Consider the following 19,693-nt stretch of genomic DNA (forward strand, 5'->3'; position numbering starts at 1 on the left):
GATCTTCCAAAATATGTCAAAATAAAGAAAACATTATAAAAAAAAAAAAAATTAAAAAAAAAATTTTTTTTTTAAATTTTTTTTTAAAAAATTTTTTTTAAAAAAAAATTTTTTTTCAAAAAAAATTTTTTTTCAAAAAAAGTAATTTTTTGTCCAATTTATAGTTTTTCAAAAATCTTATTTTTTCGAAATAATTTTTTTTCAATTTTTCAATTTTAATCGTTTTTAAAAAAAATAATAATTTTTGGTACGGGAAGTTCCAGCAATTTGCCTTAAGGCACGATGCCCTAATTGCCTTAAGACAGAATTCCACTTACAGCTAGTTAAACGTTATATACACTTTATGAGATCGATAATAAAAAATTATTCAAACTATCTTTACAGGGTCCTCGAGGTTTTGTTGGCCCAAGAGGTTTTCCAGGCTTGCCAGGTAACCCAGGTGTTCCAGGAAGCGAAGGACCTGTAGGAGCCAAAGGCAATGCCGGACCTCCAGGCCAAGTTGGTGCTCCAGGTCAAACTGGACCCCCGGGGGCCGTAGGACCACCAGGCCCGCAAGGCCTACTAGGACCAACAGGAATTCCAGTACGAGAAAACAATAAATTGAAATTTTATGAAATATTCGATAAAAATATTAAAAATTGATGTATATAGTTAAACTTTGAGTAAGCTAGTTCGAATGGATTTTCAATAAATTGATTAATTTTTATAAATTAGGGTCCACCGGGAAAGCCGGGTATGCCAGGTCTTCCTGGAGCGGACGGGTCACCTGGACATCCAGGTAATGCCGGGGTACCAGGCAGCAAAGGTGAAATAGGTCCACAGGGACATCAGGTAAATAATTAAAAGTTATTTATATAAGGCATATAAACCGAATGATTATTTTTTCAGAATCAAAATTAATTATATTTAAAAACTATAAAAAATAATGTGTTAAATAGGGCGCACCTGGATTCCCTGGAGCTCGTGGACCCAAGGGAGATGATGGATTTAGAGGCGCTCCTGGGGAAAAGGGAGATAAGGGAGATAGAGGTGGAACATGATAGACAAAAAAATGGAATAATAAATAATACATACAAATTATAACATATTGTCTAACAGGTGCTGATGGGGAGAAGGGTGATCTCGGATTACAAGGTGAAAGAGGTGTGGCTGGTCCGCCCGGTATGGCTGGAATTGAGGGTCCTGAAGGTCCTAAGGTATTACAAAATTATGATTCTAATCTACACTAATCTATTGAGTGAATATGTATGAAGTAAATTAAATTATTAAGCAATGATATGTATGGTGAATATAGAGCGCAGCTTTACAAAAGTATAAAACTAATTTTTCATTTCCCACACGAAATATAAAATTTTCCGCAATCTTAAAAAATTATAACTACCACTACAAATCTATTCTATTCAATTCTAAAACTACAAATACTGAAAAAATTTTTTTAGTTATGACTTTAATATTTTTTAAACTCCAAGTGATATCTAATACGCCTCTAGGGATTCGATGGTCCTCGAGGGGAAGCTGGTGCAATCGGACCGGTTGGTGAAAAGGGTAAAATCGGAATTCAAGGTTTTGCAGGTTATCCTGGAGCTCCTGGAGACAAAGGTGACAAAGGATCAACTGGGAAGAGTGGAAATCCCGGTGATAAAGGAGATAGGGTAAGAACCATCTTTGTTTAAAATATTTAAAAAAATATTTTTTTATTTCCAATAATTTTTTCTAACAGGGTAATCCAGGGGTAGCAGGTGAAAGGGGTGAAATCGGGCCAAGGGTAAGTTAAATTACATTCAATAAAGCATAATCATATTTTTTAAACTTCTATTAATTAGTTTAGACTATGTATTTATCGAATTTTACGAAGTTATTTAACCAGCAGTATTTCATAGATTTATCAACCAGTCGCAATAGTATTTCATTATTAAGCAAAATAATAAATTTATAAAATATAAAAAATAAAAAATTTATTACAAAATAATTAAAATATTTACTATGAAGGGTTTCCGAGGATCGCGAGGTAGACGTGGTCAAGAAGGCACTCCTGGACCTAAAGGAGACACTGGTCAACCAGGACCACCTGGTCCTCAAGGAGATGTTGGGCCACAAGGCGCTGAAGGATCACGTGGATTTTCTGGTCCAGTTGGTTCTCCAGGCAGTAATGGAAAAGATGGCTTACCAGGCGCCTCTGGTGAAAGAGGGCCACCGGTAAACTTAAAACTTTTACTGTAATTTATGCACTTATTTGAGACAGTTTGATATTGAAATTATTATTTTCACAAGGGTGACACAGGAGCGGCAGGACCACCAGGAGCTCCGGGTGTGGTTGGACCACCTGGTCCCATTGGTGAACCTGGACCTGTCGGTGAACCGGGAGCTCCAGGCCATCCTGGTTTACCTGGAGAAGCAGGTACACCGGGAGATGCCGGTAAAGAAGGACCGCCTGGTGCCGCAGGACCGCCAGGAAAAGAGGGACCACCTGGTGGACCTGGTTTACCAGGATTTCCAGGAGAACGAGGACTCATTGGGTTAACAGTTAGTAAAAATGTCCAATATTTAAGAAGTAGTTTTATCAAAAATAGTCAGATTTGCGTTAAAAAAATATTTGTATATCTACTTTTTTATGTTATTGAATAGTTGATCAAATTAATTTTTGCATCCCTCAAAAAATTAAAAATATTTTTCTTAGGGAATGCCAGGATTGAAAGGTGAAACTGGTCCTCCAGGCCCCGCCGGACCTACTGGTGATAAAGGACAACAAGGAGAACCTGGAAAAGAAGGTCCTATAGGTCCGGAAGGAAGAAAGGGTCCACAAGGATCGCCTGGTAGTCATGGTGTTAAAGGCGAAAGAGGCGAATCAGGACCTCCAGGCAAGTGAAAAAAGTTATAGCAATTTATTACTTTTTCTATTTGAAATACTATTTCAATAAGATATGAGGATAATATCTATCTCTATACTAGTTTGAAACTTTTCACAATATAGGCCCAATTGGCAGAGACGGCTTGCCTGGATTACGTGGTTTGCCAGGTCCACCTGGTCCAGTCGGTGCACCAGGTGAAGATGGTGACAAAGGCGATGTTGGACCGCCCGGAGAAAAAGGTTTTAAAGGTGTGCGAGGGGAGGAGGTAAATATTATCGTAATTCTTATATGTATGCAGTGTACCATATATAATAGATGAATTTAATAAATGAATAATATATATACTTGATTTCATAATATGCTTCAATTATCTGTGCGTTACGCAATCTTTACCAAAATTTTTGTAATACGAAGTGATGTTTTAATTCCATCAAATGTTTCATTTTGCGATTATAAAGGTGAATGAAATGCATAAATATTGATAATTAAAAATCTGAAACAAAATACTTTTACACAGTGATATCATACAAATGCCGCAACCTTTTTAGTCAAAAAAAGCATAAAAGACAAAAAAGCATAAAAATAAATAATTGTTATTGTGTCATAAACACATTTAATGCAGATACTAACATAATATGTTATTGTACATAAAATATCCAGGTATAGATTCTTAAAATATGATTTAATGTATTTCATTAACTATTATTATTATTTATTCATAGTATCTATCTAAATCATTATTTATTTTTAAATAATAAATTTAATAAAATTAGGGACCAGCCGGGTCGCCAGGCCCGCAAGGTTTACGAGGAGAACCCGGACCAATAGGACCACAAGGAGAAAGAGGATCACCAGGTGAAATGGGTCGACAAGGAAATAAAGGAGCTGATGGACCAGCTGGAGCAACTGGACCAGCAGGTCCTGCAGGACCGCAAGGTTTACCAGGACCAGCTGGTAGCAAAGGAGAGATTGGTGACGTCGGACCAAAAGGTGAAGAATAATTTGCGGACATACAATTTTTGCAGTAATCTCAAAATCAATTTTATTTTAACAGTTAATTATATTAAAAGAATAGAATAGTTATTACTGCTTTTGGTAAAAAAAAGAAGTTCAGCATAAAAAACACAAATTTTATAAATAGGTCCTGTGGGACCTACTGGTAGCCCGGGAGACCATGGAAGAAGAGGTAGTAAAGGAACTGAAGGGCCGCCAGGACCAACAGGACCTGAAGGACCACAAGGTTTGCGTGGAGAACCAGGAGCACCAGGACCACCTGGCCCTATTGGACCAGATGGTAAAGAGGTATAATAAGTTTCAGAATAATTATTGAGTATTTATGTATATACGAGTATGTATATTTGTATATATAACACATGTGTGTATATGTAACAATATCTAAAAAAATCATCTGTAATAGGGTGAGCGCGGAGCACCAGGTCCAAAGGGAGATGAAGGCAAACAAGGTTCTCCAGGCCCACGTGGTGGCCGAGGATCTATTGGTCCAGAGGGTCCAAAAGGATCGGCAGGTCCTCCAGGTTTTCCTGGCAACACAGGTGAACCAGGATTACAAGGCCCAAAAGGTAAAAATTTAGCAACGATATAATATTGACAGTTTCAAATATTAATATTCTTATTTATCTTAGGTGACGCTGGGAAGGACGGCACTGATGGAACACCTGGACAGCCTGGACCTCCAGGTGATACCGGACCAATCGGAAAACAAGGAGAACCCGGACTTCCTGGAAAGCCAGTAAGAATATGATCCATAGAATTACAAAGCACATTTTCCATTCACTTATTTTTTTTTATTAGTTTTTATTGCTTTATTATTTTTTTTAATACAGTCATGTTATTGTTTAGGGTCCTGAAGGGCCAGCGGGCTTGCAGGGTAGTACTGGACCCACAGGAGAAAAGGGAGACAGAGGTTTAAATGGTCCACCAGGTGAACCAGGTTTACCTGGACCAGATGGTATTCCCGGCCCACCAGGTTTACCTGGAATGCGAGGGTCGCCTGGACCAGCGGTAATAATTTATAATTTTATTTATTTTTATTTTATATCCTAATATATTGTCAACGTACGTATAAGGAATTTGATTAATGTGTATTTATACTAATGCCTAAATAAAGGGAGATGTTGGACCTCCTGGTAAATCAGGAGAAGTTGGTCAACCAGGAAAAGCTGGCGAAACGGGAGCACCAGGTCCAAAAGGTGAACGAGGTAGACGTGGACCAAAAGGTCACCGCGGAGAACTAGGTGGATTAGGAGCCAAAGGAGATCAAGGTGAAAAAGGTGATCGAGGAGTAAAAGGACCACCAGGCCCAGAAGGGAAGAAAGGAGATACGGTTAGTTTTAGTACACCCACATTAATTTATATATATCTAATATCTATGCATAAGAAACTACTACTTATTTCAATACTCGTTTGTTTATTATTTATTTATTATATAATGTTTTTATTTTTTTGGTTATCTTAAAATATATATTTGATGTGGTTAGGGTCCAGTAGGGCCTATAGGAGTAAAAGGCAGCGATGGACTTCAAGGACCACCCGGGCCAGAAGGTCCGCCCGGTCCAAAAGGTTCTGAAGGTGTCGGTGGTACAAAAGGTGAGCCAGGCCCTGCGGGTCAACCTGGCCCACCAGGCCCTCCAGCCGAAATGCCATTGCTACCTCCAGAACTTTTATTCCAGAGAGAAGAATTAATAAATATGCATAATGCTCACAGATTGCAAAAGAGAGATATGTAAGTATACAAAACTTTCAAATATATTTGTTCAATAACATAATTTATCTAAAACAAAAAATTGAAAATTTAGTGAAAAATTCATGGAGGAGTTGAAAGAAGACATGGAATCTGATACTACAACTACTGAATCAGATTCGGAAACAAAATCGAAGCAAAAAGCTAAAAGAAAAGAAGATATTGGCCCGAAATTTTTAGACATGTATAGTTCTATATATGCAATGAGGCAAGAGCTCGACAGAATAAGAAAACCATTGGGTACCAAAGAAAATCCAGTTAGAACATGTAAAGATTTATACTATGGGCATCCACAATTCAAGGACGGTGAGAAAAATAATATAACTTATAAAACTCTATGAGTTAAAATAATATTATTCATATATCTTATTTGATTAAAATTTAGTATGCTTTGTTATGAAAACATTTTATTAAAGAAACACAAAAGCAATTCACAAATAAGAACATGACACGTTGACAAAAATTTCAAATTATGCACTAAAAAAGCGTTATTTTAAAATATCATTATCAGAAAAGTGATTTTTGAATTTAAACTGACCTTGAGATATAGCATGTAATGAATGTTCAGATTGTGTATGATTATGTAGTGGATTAGATGACCAATTTACATCTGTCAGCAAAGGCATGTCAAAAGTGGAAAATATATTCGTGCTTCGGCTGCTTGAAGTGCTAGTTGAACTCGAGCTGAATGTACGAGAAGCAGACAAACGTTTTAAATCAGCAGCAAAATCGTGTCCGCTAGAAGAATGTCTTGCAGAGTTTGTTGTAAAATTACTATAACTGAATGAATTAAATCTAATATTATTATTTTCTTCTCCGAGATTGGGCTGTGAACGCTGTGTTAATATCGGTTCCGACATGGCATCTTCTTCTACGTCGACGTTCATTATTCTTTTTTTAAGCTGTTGTAAATACCCGATAAATCGCCACCGTTCACATTATCAATTTGGTTTTTATACATTTTGATACGATTTCTAAGATTTTCGTGATGCTCCGTTTTGTAATGATGAACTTTTCGAGCAGCTTTTGCCCATTCATCTTTAAAATATTCTTTAGATTCAATTACACTGTTTAATTTATCTTCGCACGACCGAAGTTGCTTAAGTAAGCTTCTCACCTGATCCTTTTTTAAAGAATTTTTCTTAACTTCTGCAATTTTATTCCCCAACTGCTCATATTGTTGGGTTAAATCAGCATTATCTTTTTTTAGTACTTCGAGTCGATCCTCCAACAGATTTTTATCAATATCAATTAGTTTCACTTTATGATTTAAATCTTCTTCAACTCTGCGTGATGCTTCTTTTAATGCAACAAGTTTCGCTCCATACAAGCGTTCTACTTCTGATAATTCAGACATCAGTTTGCGTTCAGTTTGCCTACTAGCTATTTCTGCGGCAATAGCTTCTTGATGAGCCTGCTGTAATTGCCCAGCTAAAGCATCACATTTGTCGATACTTTGCTCTAACTGACCTTGAAGAACCTTCTTGCGTTTTTCCCATTCTTCACTTAAAAAAGCCAAATGTTTCTTTTCTTTACTTATTAAAACTTGTCTAAAATAGTTTTGCTGACGTTCTTTCCAGTCCTCTAGCTCTTCCACAACGCGATATGCGTTTGTCAAATCCATTTTCTGATCGCATGATGTGTAGTCCCCGTTGCCTTCGCCAAAATCACTTGTTCGATCTATTAGAATCAATTCGTTCTTGTCTGTCATCACATACCAATTGTGCACAATAATTTCGCCCTAGATAGGCTTAAATTAAAAAAATAGACTATTATGAAATGTTGCATATGTGTTTCTAAAAAATTGTCAGTGCATTTCTGTTTTGTAGTCATTTGTTTACTATGAAGTTTTGGGATGTAAATTATCATTGATTCCCTTACTTTGCAAAATAGCAAGAAATATTTTGAATACATAGGTTCGTCATTTTAGAAGGAAGTGGTATCATATTTGACATATGTGTAAATTAGACAATAACGACTGTCAAATATTTATACGTATTAAGTATTTGAAATTTGTAATATCAAGCGTGCATACACACATACACAAGGTTTAAGGATTTACCATTCTTTGCTCCGCGGACGAGGAGTCTGATTCAAATAAATTCAAAAAGAAAAATCTCCATAAAATTATATTTATTATTAATTATGGGATAGTTCTATTTTGTATATGCGGTTTATATACAGTTTAGTTTAATTAATTTCATTACAGGTTGGTATTGGATAGATCCAAATCTAGGTATGGGAGACGATGCAATCCACGTATTTTGCAATATGACTGGTGAGGGAGAAACTTGTGTGTATCCAGATGTTCACAGCTCCCATATGCCAAATATTCCATGGCGAAAGGAAAATGAAAAAGACGATTGGTATTCAAATCTACGCGGTGGATTCAGAGTAAGTTAATCAAGGATTGATAAATATATTACAAAATATTAAATTACAAATTATGTTCCAGATAACATATGAAACAATCGGTGTAGTCCAGATGACATTCCTAAGATTGCTTTCCCAAGATGTTTATCAGAATTTTACATACACATGTATCAATAGTGCTGCATGGTATAATACCAAAACTTATAGTTATGACAGTGCTCTAAAACTACTAGGAGAAAATGAAGTTGAAATAAGCTATGAAAGCAATGTTCTGAGACCTAATGTCCTAATTGATGGATGCAAGGTAAGATAACATAATTTTTTGACTATATTTCGATGAAAAAATTTAGTCTACATTTAATAAAGTGTCCAGTTTATAATAAAATTCAGCAATTATTAGTCTCATATTCGTAATCTTTTTTCGTAGCACCGTATAATAGATTTGAAAGATACCAAAAACTATCGTTTTAATCATTTGTTTTATCTAAATTAAAATTGTCTTAATTCAAGAATATCTATATGTAAATGGTTTATTCTACATGTTCTAGTATATTCAACAAAACAGCTTATGTAATGTTGTCTCCAAAATTTTGAAATTCACTATGCTGAGTGAGAAATTTATTATTTTTTTCGATTATTAATATTGATTTAAATCACTTTACTTTATAAATATTTGTAATTCTTTCAGACTGGCAAGAGCAAAAGTGAGACCGTGTTCGAAGTGAGAACAAAAAAACTGAACTTTTTGCCAATAATAGATTTCTATCCAACTGATTATGGTTTGCCTCAACAAGCTTTTGGTTTTCAAGTGGGACCAGTTTGCTTTAAATAGCATATCATTCACAAAAAAAAATATAAATGCAATATTACCCCTCATCGAATGATTACACAGAATCAAAATAGGTTACCAATACAGTAATATATAACAACATTTCAAATTATGAGCATTTACCACTAATAATTAGTTAGGTAATGTTACATTCGATTAATTAATAATAGATATTTAAGTTAATATAATGAATTGAAAACTCTTTGAATTCTTATTTAGCAATTGAAATTACAAAGCAAATTTCAACATCGATTACTTCTATTTTAATATCAAAGAGTTTTCATAATCAATGAAGCCAAATACTTAAACCAAAAATAGTATAGTAGGAAAATTCGATAAAATCAAAATATATTTGTATATAAATTTTCATATATGTTAATTACTTTTTACAAACACTGCCATATAACTTATATACAATATTGTTAATGTTATAATAGGGTTTATTTTATTATGAAATTATAATGGCAACTACTATGATCGATAGAATAAGACAAACTTTGTATACATTTTTTATTATAAATACATAAAATATTAAAAATAATTATGAATTTGATTGATACTGTAAAATGACATTTATAATGGATATTTATAAATAAGAAAAAAAAAACAAAAATCAATATTGAGTAGTAAGTTATTCAAAATTTTTCGTAATATTTTAATTTTATTAGTATCTGTTAATTTAGCAAGATGATGGCCATAGATCAACCATACATACCCGGGTAAGAAAAAATATTATTGTGTAAATGATGACTAAAAATCAAATAATAATTTTTAAATTAAAAGTTGAAATTAATGTTTAAAAGTAAAACATGTATTAAGAAGAGTATGATCATGTAGTGGAGAAAAGCAGGCAAAGCTAAGTTTTTATTTAAACTGTATAAAATATTTTTAAGAAATTGACTAAAACAGAATGAAATTGGTTCAGTAATATAATGGTAACTTTCCCGGTATTTTGTCTTGCTTCATTTTTTAAAACCTTCAACAATTCTTCAAAATATTTGTTATTAGTTTAATTTACAATTGAAATTTTTTTTTATATATATTATTCCATTTCAAAGTTTCAAGAATCATCATCCTCCATATACTTATCGCATAGGAGCAACCTATGCTTCACAAACAAAAAAAGCGCTTGTAGAACCAGCAACTACCCTAAGAGAAGATTTAATTTTGCCGAATAGATTAACTGATGACTTTACTGTAAGTAATTTAATTTAAATGAAGTACGTATTTTATAAAAGAAAAAACAAAAATAATAATCGGGGGAAAAAAACGAAAATAATAACTAAAGTTAACGGTCTCGTAAATGACAAAAATTCAGAAGTTCTTTAGATTATTATGTTATGTGACGAGAATATTGAAAGAAACGAAATTTCGTTAATAGCTCATTTTGAAAAGTTTAAATAAGTAAGTATTTATAGTACCTATGTTTATTTTTGTTGTTCTATTTAAGAAAATAATTTGAATTGTATGACGCAATTTTATTGCCAAATATTGTAAAATGAAGTGAATAAAATTGTTTGATGCTGTATTTTTTATTGGAAAATTAGATAAAAACAACTAGTCTTCTTTTGAATTATTATCAGTCTATATAATACAAAAATATTTATTAATTGTTTCGTAATCGTAATCGTAGCGGATGATTTAATTGTTTAGAAGTCAACCCAGTATATTGGACAACTATAGTTGTCCTCTCCTTGCAGTCACATATTATTTATTTATTTATTTATTTGATTATTTATTTCTTTGTTTGTTGGACGCCAATCGGCTTCATATAGTTAATTATAATAAGTAATGTAATGCAACGTAATAATGTAATCCTATGTTATGACAGTACTTAAACAGTATTTTTTGCATTTATAATTTTATGCAACAATGTCCCTGAACGACAATTTCTACTTGAAATTATATTTGAGAATCATGATCTCAAGTGAAAACCTGATATTACACGCCTTGATACCGAGCTGACCAAGGCTGAGATCCAACCCGGGACTAGGGATTGTGCACGTAATTAGAATGTATAAATTACTTTTGGCGACGTAATTTCTTTTGAAAAAGCGTTTACTAGTATAATAGTGTTACAGTACTAGTAGATATATCATAGATCTTTATAATATAAAAAACACTCGAGATAAAAGGTGGATTTCATTATAAAATTTTGCCTCATAAATATTATATAATTATTGATAAAGAAATTAAATCTAAATTAATGAATAAATAGTTACATACACGAGTAACAAATATTAACATACATGAAAAAATTACCAAAGGTGTACAGAAAATGTCTACGCGAAATCGATGTGGTACGATCGAGATATATGTACCAAAATCCGCCATATAAGCATGCAGCTCCCGGATTCGAAGGTAAAATTTCAAGTCTAATTAAATAATTAAATACAATAATTGATATATAATAAATGTATTTTATTAGGGCTCTTACCCAAACAACATGGGAGGTATGGCCAAAGAGCCCGTGTTGAAGCTATGGAAGGATTATCACCATTACAAAAAATGCAATCCCAAAATATACAAGCAACTCAAGCCGTGAAAAATCGTATGCCCAAGGCTCTCGAATTTAATCAATCTAAATGGATATCTGATATAGTATGTTTAAATAGATATAAATTTATAATATGAAACACAAGACACTGTAAATAAACCATTAATTATTTTTAAGTACATACTTTGGTACTTATTTTGCGCAATTTTTGCGTAATTCAAATGATATTGTTTTTTAGGAACAAAGAAGCGATTTTTCAATGCCTTTGCAAGTCGTGAGACCAGAAATGATGGGTGTGGTTACAACGGTACCAGTTTGCGAACCATGTTTACCGCCTCCAACTTATGATGTGCACCCATTTTTCATGGGACGAGAAAGACCTGATTTTGGTATGTAACTAATAGTGTGTATGGCATCGTGCCTTAAGGCAAATTGCTGGAACTTCCCGTACCGTAAATAGATTATTATAAATATTGTAACATTGTCTAATATTTATAAGAATTATATACACTGAATCGCAATTATTTTGTTAAAAAAGCAGAAAGTTCTTTGAATCATTCAAATCAAACGCTTAGTTTCCTCAAAAACTGCCATTTTTCGCACATTTAGCTCAGTATCTCCAAAACCGCTGAACCTGCCTTTGCCAAAATTTAATCACCTCTTCTCCCTATAATTACAAATCAAATGCTTTTTAGATCATTCAAATCGGATACTCCGTTCTCTCAAAAATTCGATTTGTATTTTCTGCACTCTTTGTTCCGTATCTCCCTAACGGCTGGACCTGCCTTTGTCAAAAGCAAATCAGCACATCTCTCTATCAATAGGAATCGAATGTTTTTTAAACCATTCAAATCGGTTGATCCGTGCGCCCGAAAACGTGGACGAAAAACTGCGGACATTTACGGATTACACTTTCTAACAAGCGTGAGAAAAGTCTGTTCGTTTTAACAAATGCTGATGAATGGAATCCCATAACCTTATAATGTCTAATAAATTATATATGTAAAATTAATTTTAAAATAAAATCATAATGATTAAATATAAAGATTTCACATTAAATCAATGTCTGTGTGCATATCGCAGAGATATAGACTTTTAAGTAGAACTGAACAAAAATATATAATAAAATAGAAAATAAATGAATTAGATTCATTAAATTTTCAGAAAACACTTTTCCCTAAAATATAATCTGAAGTTTATTGAATTTTCAAATTTTGCATTTCAGTGTTATGTTTACATTCATAATGTATAAGTAAATCTATAAAAATTTAATATAATCTACTATAATTAACTTTCTATAGGGTAAGTTATAGTAATGGGCCGAAAATCGAAAATGATTTCATTTTTGCATATTGATGGGGAGATGTGTTGATAGTTTTTGGAAAGAGCAGGTCCAGCTGTTACAGAGATACGAAGCAAAGAGATACGGAGAAATCGAGTTTTTTAGGGAACGGAGTATCCGATTTGAATGGTCCAAGAAACATTCTGCTTGTGTTGACGAAACAATTGTTTTCCGAAAAAAAATTTCATAATTCAGATTTTAATTTTAATTCATGCTAAAGTACTGAAGCTCACTTATATACTTTAAATAAATAATTTTAACTTTGTAATTCAGTTTATACTTATAAATATTAAAAAATGTTTCAGAATTTATAATAATTTATTTGAAAAGATTTAATATTCTTCGATCGTTTCGTCATGGTACGGAAGGTCTAGCAATTTGTCTCAAAGCACGATGCTATACACTACTAGTTTTATTTTATTCCATCAATGTATTACTTTGTATTGAACGAAATAAACTACGTTATTTTTCAAAATCAAAACAATAAATTATAATTCCTTCATAAATCCCACAGGTAAAGAAAAGTATAAACCGTACGAGTTCCCCAAATTCAGCGAAGGCCACCCAAATATTATACCGATGGCCATGGTAGAATTTACAAATAATTATCAATATAGACGAGGAGAACAGTGGTGTCCAATCGGAGAAGCAGGGGTCTCTTTCATTGGCGGAGGTGCCGATGGATATCCTATATACCATAGGAGTTTAGGCCAGTTGCCTGGATATATGGGACACATACCAGGAAATAATATCAGGTTAATATAATTGAAATAAAGACAGAGTGGTGAAATTACTTGAAAGATTTTGAAAATATGTTATAATTATAATGAATATTTTTTCAGGGTTGGAAAAACGTTTGGTAAAAACTCTATAGATGGAAAACGCTGGTTGCGTGGAGATTATTCTAATTGAAAATATAAATGATATAAATTAAAAAAAAAACAAAGCAAAGTTTATATTATAAATTCATTCAATGTAGATTATATATCTGTTCAATAAACTTTTCAAAATGAATACTTTGCGATAGATGTACAGATCTTTTATTCTAGAAAAGTACCTGTATATTAGTCAATTATATATGTATAGACAGTAACTAGCAGTTTTTATATTAATTAGTGTTCTCATTATTGTGCGTTGTTTTTCATTTTTTTTATGCATTACTATAAAATAGACTTTTTTTCAAATATTGGATGGATACCTAAAAAAACTTATGTATATATATATATATATATATATATATAAATATATGTATAAGATATAAGAAATTCATAAATGTATGTATGACAAAAATAATTCATTTATTTTCCTAAACAAAAAATAAACATTTTTATTTAACTTCTACGTCAAAACATAAATCAATTAAATTATTAGTAACGTTTTTATAACTGATTTGATTAATAACTTACCATGAATCAGCTGCAATTAGAATCCTTTTCCAGAGACCAGTTAAACAGTAAGTAAAACTGAACTGCAATCATATAATATTCACAATTAGTATCAAGTAAAAATTAATATTTGTTAAATAGTATAGTTAAACGTAAACAATCATTTTACTAACACAAATCACTTAAAAAATCCACAATATACGCATGTATATCTATATATACATATGTATATCTTTTAAGTTTTAACAATACACAAGTTCTTTATCATGCAAAACCAAATCACATAATGCCCAAAACTTGAAATGTTATGGCTACAATTATAAAGCGTTCATTATACCTGTGTTTCTCAACATGCAACTTTGAATTTTGATACTTATGTATCATGGATGTATTTCATAGTTCATTTGAAAAGAACAAAACATGAATTCCTCATTGTATTTGGCCTAATTTTGATTGTGCTATAAAATTCTGAAACTAATAAAACGTTTTCTTCAATCACACAAAAACAAATATTGTACTCACTAAAATGTTTTAATATTGGTTAACAAACATATAAAAATAAACATATAATACTGATTAAAATTAATAAAAACCTCAGTGAGCAAAATTAGCTGATATCAATATGTAATATATAAAATATTAGATTCAAATCATACACATATTCATTATAATTGCGCAATTTATCGCAAAAACTGAAGTTTAATTTTAGCAAAATTAGTTGATGTCAATATATAATAAATAAAATATTCAAAACTACATATACATAAACCCAAAGTATAATTTAAGCCAATTATTCAATTTGTAAACTTGTTGTAAATTGTGAAATTTATTATTTTATTTATTAAATTATTTGTGAAAAAAGATAAAAAATATGCATATTATTTTATTTATTTCTTCAATTTAGTTGCATTAATATTAGAATTTTTTGTACATCTAACATAAAATTTAGTAAAAGCTTATTAGTATTACGAGCAGCTATAAATCTGTGTGTATCGCAATTGTAAAAATAAAATGGAATACTACGACTTACCACAAATAGTTTTATATTTAGTATAAAATATCATATGATTTATTGTCACAAAACAATATTCCGGTTAGCTTCAAATATAAAAATTTCAGAACAACCGTTCGACTTTTATGTAATCACAAACTTTACCCAGCACTATTTTACTGAAAGCATGTATAAAATATATGAATTTCCGATCAGGGTACTCGCACCGAATGGGCATTATTTTAGAGAATGATTTTTCAAACTGTGGCCTTCCTCAACGAACTGGCCATTGGTCAGCATGGACACTTACCGGTATTCCTCGAGAGGATGGAAGTTCAGGTGCCACCGAGAAGTATCTTAATAATGTTGGATTACTTCCTGGATACCTTGGATTTGTTCCTGGATTCAAAACTAGGAAAGTTTAAAAAAAAATATTTTCAGGCAATATTACGTTATCCAGTTTTTCACTAAACAATAAAAATATATATTAATAAACTACTAGATGGCATTTTGTCTTAAGGCAAATTAATAATCGATGTAATCAAGAAAAAACTAAAATTAGTTATTTATATAAAATTTTCTACTAAAAAAACTGATCCCATTATTCCATGAGCCGCCATATATTCCAATATATTAATATTTTTTGTGAATCAACCACTTTTCGTAAGCGTATACATTTTAAAATGGTTGTATATAGATCATGCATTTTAATTTTAAAGTTTCATAAAAAACGACGAAATTTTTTTTCGATATTTTGTTACGAAGAAATGAACGCAATCATGACTCAACCGATCTTTTCCAAGAATAAATCAGAACAATTTCAAAATGATACTTTTCAACGGTTTTTTAAATTTCAAAATCGATTTAGAATTATTGCGAAAGCATGGACAATTTTGCACTTTTTTAAAAATTCTAAGACAATTAGTAATTAGATTGCCTCGCAAAACTAATAACCAAGACCTTATTGATGTACATAAAAATGTTTTTAAATTTCATAAAACGTCGACGGAAGGTCAAATTTCAATTCACTTTAACTGTTTCTAATTTTGGCCCCATACGATTTAGAATAACTTGATACGCCGAAAAAGCATAAAGTTACCAAGTCCAATTTTCTGGCAAATTCATAAACTTCTTCGGAAAGTTAATAAGATCGATCGTAAGTAAAATAGCAACTATCCAGATATAATATTGACATACGACTTCAAAGACAATTATAAACTATTTATCAGCATTTAATAATTTTGTTTATCAATATTTATATCATAACAATTTCTAACTTTACATTATCTACTCTACAGATTTGGAAGAACATTTGGGAATGACACGAAAAATGCAAAACAATGGATACACCAATAATGGACATATAATGTGCATATTGTATATTAAATCTCTGATTTTATTTGAACATTTATATTTAAAGATATTTATAATTATTTATCAATATAAAATATTTATTTTTTTATAATTTATATTAGTTGCAATCTCAATCAAAATATGATAAGGTGTAGCTAAATCTACTTGTTTGGTTTTTTAATGTTTACCATGACAACCATAGAATAATTACTAAAAAAAATCACAAAATAAACAATCATAATCAATCATAATGTAAATTTGATGTAAATTTTAGATATGTTACAATTTAATATAGAGCCAGTCAAAATTGAAATTATTTTAGAGTTTTCTACCTAAGTTATGTATATTTTTAATTTGATTTAAGTATATCAATATGGCTAACGTTCCAGCTGTCCAGCTTATTGAAATTCCAGAACCCCATTTGATACCAGGGTGAGTTAAATTAAAATATATTATTTTTATTCATTTATTGAATCAGATATTGTAAAATGGCTATAAAATATAATTCAACATAAAGATTTTTTTTTTTAAATAATGCAAAATACTTTCGTAAACAAGTAAACATATGTTTATCATAAAATCATAATAATAAACTATGTTTATTATATTGTAAAATAAATATAATAAATTGAGATAATGAAATTTACAAATTTTGCAATTTTGCATTATTGTTATATATTAAAAATATTGAATTTATAAGAAACGATATAAGTTTTTTTTGATTATATTATTATAATATAATTTATATTATTAAATATAAATAATATAAGTATTTATAAAACTTTTTATAAATAAGTTTAACAATAGTGGATACATATGGATACATATAAATTTAACAATACGAGATAAAAAATATTAATGTTCTTATATATAATATAGTCATACCTTGAAATATAAATTATGTTTATATGTAATTACATACACAATTATAATTGTTACATAAATTATAATTTAAGTTTACTTACATCCCATTATTTATCGCTTTTGGATATCCCCTGAATTCTAATTTGAACATTGGATAGAATTCATAATCAGAAAACTTAACAACAACACTGCCTTTATTATCTTTTACAGCTGTATCATATCTGAGTTTCGTTCTACGATCATATATATCTGGCAATATCATATTATTATCACCATTGCAGCAATTGCTTATAAGGACTTCAAATACAATCATTACTTTTACATTTACTTTTTTATCACAGTAATGACTAGAATATGCAGCTATTTTACTAAAAGATGCGCCTTTCCCGTACCTATTTCCTAAACATAATACATGTGCTTCAAATTGTAAATCAATATTTTTCATACTTTTGATACCTACTTACCTATTTTATTGCCATGACGTCTCCAATCTAAATTGTATTTAAAAATGTTGTCCAAATTGGAAATATTAGTTCCATGAAACATATATTGTACATTTACGTTCCCATATCTTGATTTCATTTCTTCTTTTTTCAGTAAATATTGACCATATAAGGTTGGATTTTGACACCGAGAAATACGTAACAACTTGAAATGAAAATTATGAACATGTAATTTGAAAATATAGATTAAAAAATCAGGCTTTAGCTATTCTTTAGTAATCTTTCGGCTCTAACAAAACATTTGAAAAATAGAGCTTATGAAAAGATATAAATACATACTGTTAAGCCTTGGTTTTTTGTTGTACTGTAAAATAATTTTTTTATTGTCATATAATCATCATCAAATTTTTCAAGTAACACATTCTTATAAATATAGTTTTCATTTACGTCATGCCAAGGAAGTAAGTCGTCATTATAAACATTAATAATCAAAGACAATTTCCATGGTTTTTGTGATACATATCCTCTATCCACTTGCTCGTAACGTCTGCCAATAAATTTTTAATGAAACTTGTCAACAGTTGAAACATTTCAATAATGTATGATATAGTCACCTTTGTTGTTGATATCCTAGATCAGATATTTGCTGATATCTTAGTTCAGATCTGAACACACCCAAATATATGTATTAATTATAAGGCAAGAAAACAATGCTTAATGCTATACTTATAACTTGAGATATAAGTACAGCATTAAGCATTACTTTATGAAATCAGTAAGAATGAAACATGTTCCTTTACCTTTTCTTTTGAACTATCCTAAAATAAATAGTAAAGTATTATTAAATTGAGCCGCATCTAAAATATAAGATGAAGCAATTACCTTTGTCTGTATAAATTTTCTGCTTCTTGTCTGAAATAGAAAAGATTAAAAATAATTATAATTATTTATAATTATAAGTAGCTTTATAAAGCTAAGATTATGAAATACAGAAGTATAATAATATTAAAAACTTGCACCATTTATAATTAATAAGCATAATGTATTTAAGGTGCGTATTTGATTTGATTAAAATTTTATTTATAGATTCATAAGGGATATGTATACATGAATATCAAATAATATTTCATATCAAATAAATTTTTTTTTATTATAATTACCTTCGCCAATAATCTTCCAAATCTTGCCTAAAATACAAACAAAATGAGAATTTTAATATTCGAATTTAAGATGTTGTTATAATTACCTTTGCCAATATTCTTCTAAAGTTTGTCGCCTGAAATTCAAACAAATTGAAAATTTTAATGTTCAAATTTAGTAACATTGAAACATTATGAAATAATTTCATAAATATTGTAATAAGCTAATGCATCAAATTGAAATGTGAAAGTTATAATTTCCAAACATGTGCAGTCAATATTTTAAGTAATATAGATGTATCACATGAATATCAATTGTTATGAAACTCTTATCAATTTATTAAAAAATCCAGAAAATATCAATTAAATAAATATATATATATATATATATATATATATATAGAAATATATATATATATATATATATATATATATATATGAAATATATTTCTTTTCGAACAATTAATTCAATAAATAAAAAACAAAATATATATATGTATATTATCATAGATAAAAGAATATATATATACATATATATATATATATATATATATATATACAAATACATATTTTAGATAAATATAAAGTCATTAATTATTACCTTCTCTAAAGATTAAAAATTAATGAAATTCAACAGTTAACAAAACAAAATATACACAAATGAATAACACACACCTTTGGTCTTCCTGAGATTTCGTTGACGATGCAAATAAATTACCCATTTTTTACTTAACCACAATAATAGTAAAATAAAGAATATAAACTATCAAGGGAAATTAGTTTTACAAATTAACAAATAAAATTGACGCTCCTATAAGCGCAGATAAATATATATATCTACATGACAAAGCGCACAGTTAAACGGAG

At 30.1% G+C, this 19,693-nt stretch overlaps 3 protein-coding genes across 3 annotated transcripts in view; 2 read left to right on the forward strand and 1 right to left on the reverse strand.

Annotated features, from left to right (window-relative positions):
- LOC113382220 (collagen alpha-1(I) chain-like) overlaps window positions 1–8,815 on the forward strand; it is a 31,839-nt gene extending 23,024 nt beyond the window's left edge. Inside the window, 21 exon segments of the mRNA XM_026620736.1 lie at window positions 385–582; window positions 715–831; window positions 939–1,029; window positions 1,099–1,196; window positions 1,491–1,652; window positions 1,721–1,765; window positions 1,990–2,196; window positions 2,272–2,523; window positions 2,678–2,858; window positions 2,972–3,114; window positions 3,623–3,839; window positions 3,991–4,151; window positions 4,267–4,429; window positions 4,493–4,599; window positions 4,710–4,871; window positions 4,978–5,193; window positions 5,348–5,596; window positions 5,685–5,916; window positions 7,820–8,004; window positions 8,066–8,287; window positions 8,672–8,815. Of these exon segments, the coding sequence (XP_026476521.1) occupies window positions 385–582; window positions 715–831; window positions 939–1,029; window positions 1,099–1,196; window positions 1,491–1,652; window positions 1,721–1,765; window positions 1,990–2,196; window positions 2,272–2,523; window positions 2,678–2,858; window positions 2,972–3,114; window positions 3,623–3,839; window positions 3,991–4,151; window positions 4,267–4,429; window positions 4,493–4,599; window positions 4,710–4,871; window positions 4,978–5,193; window positions 5,348–5,596; window positions 5,685–5,916; window positions 7,820–8,004; window positions 8,066–8,287; window positions 8,672–8,815 (3,552 nt within the window).
- Window positions 8,816–9,499: 684 nt separating this feature from the next.
- On the forward strand, window positions 9,500–13,563 carry LOC113382229 (UPF0605 protein GA14893-like). The gene is made up of 7 exons (XM_026620742.1): window positions 9,500–9,531; window positions 9,871–10,009; window positions 11,080–11,173; window positions 11,241–11,413; window positions 11,548–11,698; window positions 13,166–13,406; window positions 13,494–13,563. Exons 1-7 carry the CDS (start codon window positions 9,500–9,502, stop codon window positions 13,561–13,563), a joined length of 900 nt encoding a protein of 299 aa, XP_026476527.1.
- A 3,778-nt stretch (window positions 13,564–17,341) lies between these two features.
- LOC113382239 (poly [ADP-ribose] polymerase 12-like) lies at window positions 17,342–19,548 on the reverse strand. Its single transcript, XM_026620748.1, has 8 exons — window positions 19,502–19,548; window positions 18,934–18,963; window positions 18,848–18,874; window positions 18,570–18,599; window positions 18,488–18,505; window positions 18,135–18,234; window positions 17,709–17,892; window positions 17,342–17,643 (listed from the first exon to the last, which is right to left on the reverse strand). Exons 1-8 carry the CDS (start codon window positions 19,546–19,548, stop codon window positions 17,342–17,344), a joined length of 738 nt encoding a protein of 245 aa, XP_026476533.1.
- Between the last annotated feature and the right edge of the window lie 145 nt (window positions 19,549–19,693).

Source organism: Ctenocephalides felis, unplaced genomic scaffold (assembly GCF_003426905.1).
Source record: "Ctenocephalides felis isolate EL2017-DRISC unplaced genomic scaffold, ASM342690v1 CF-g0.4_SCAFFOLD_00845, whole genome shotgun sequence".
NCBI classification, from domain to species: Eukaryota; Metazoa; Arthropoda; class Insecta; order Siphonaptera; family Pulicidae; genus Ctenocephalides; species Ctenocephalides felis.

Bases quoted from the DNA above. Each gene is read 5' to 3' on its own strand.
- LOC113382229 (XM_026620742.1), top strand. From the start codon at position 9,500: ATGATGGCCATAGATCAACCATACATACCCGG. The intron at 11,174-11,240 runs GTAAAATTTCAA...GTATTTTATTAG, and splicing joins TGCAGCTCCCGGATTCGAAG to GGCTCTTACCCAAACAACAT. The intron at 11,414-11,547 runs GTATGTTTAAAT...ATTGTTTTTTAG, and splicing joins CTAAATGGATATCTGATATA to GAACAAAGAAGCGATTTTTC.
- LOC113382239 (XM_026620748.1), bottom strand. From the start codon at position 19,548: ATGGGTAATTTATTTGCATCGTCAACGAAATCTCAGGAAGACCAAAG. The intron at 18,964-19,501 runs GTGTGTGTTATT...TTTGAATTTCAG, and splicing joins AAATCTCAGGAAGACCAAAG to GCGACAAACTTTAGAAGAAT. The intron at 18,600-18,847 runs GTAATTATAATA...TTTCTATTTCAG, and splicing joins TTGGAAGATTATTGGCGAAG to ACAAGAAGCAGAAAATTTAT.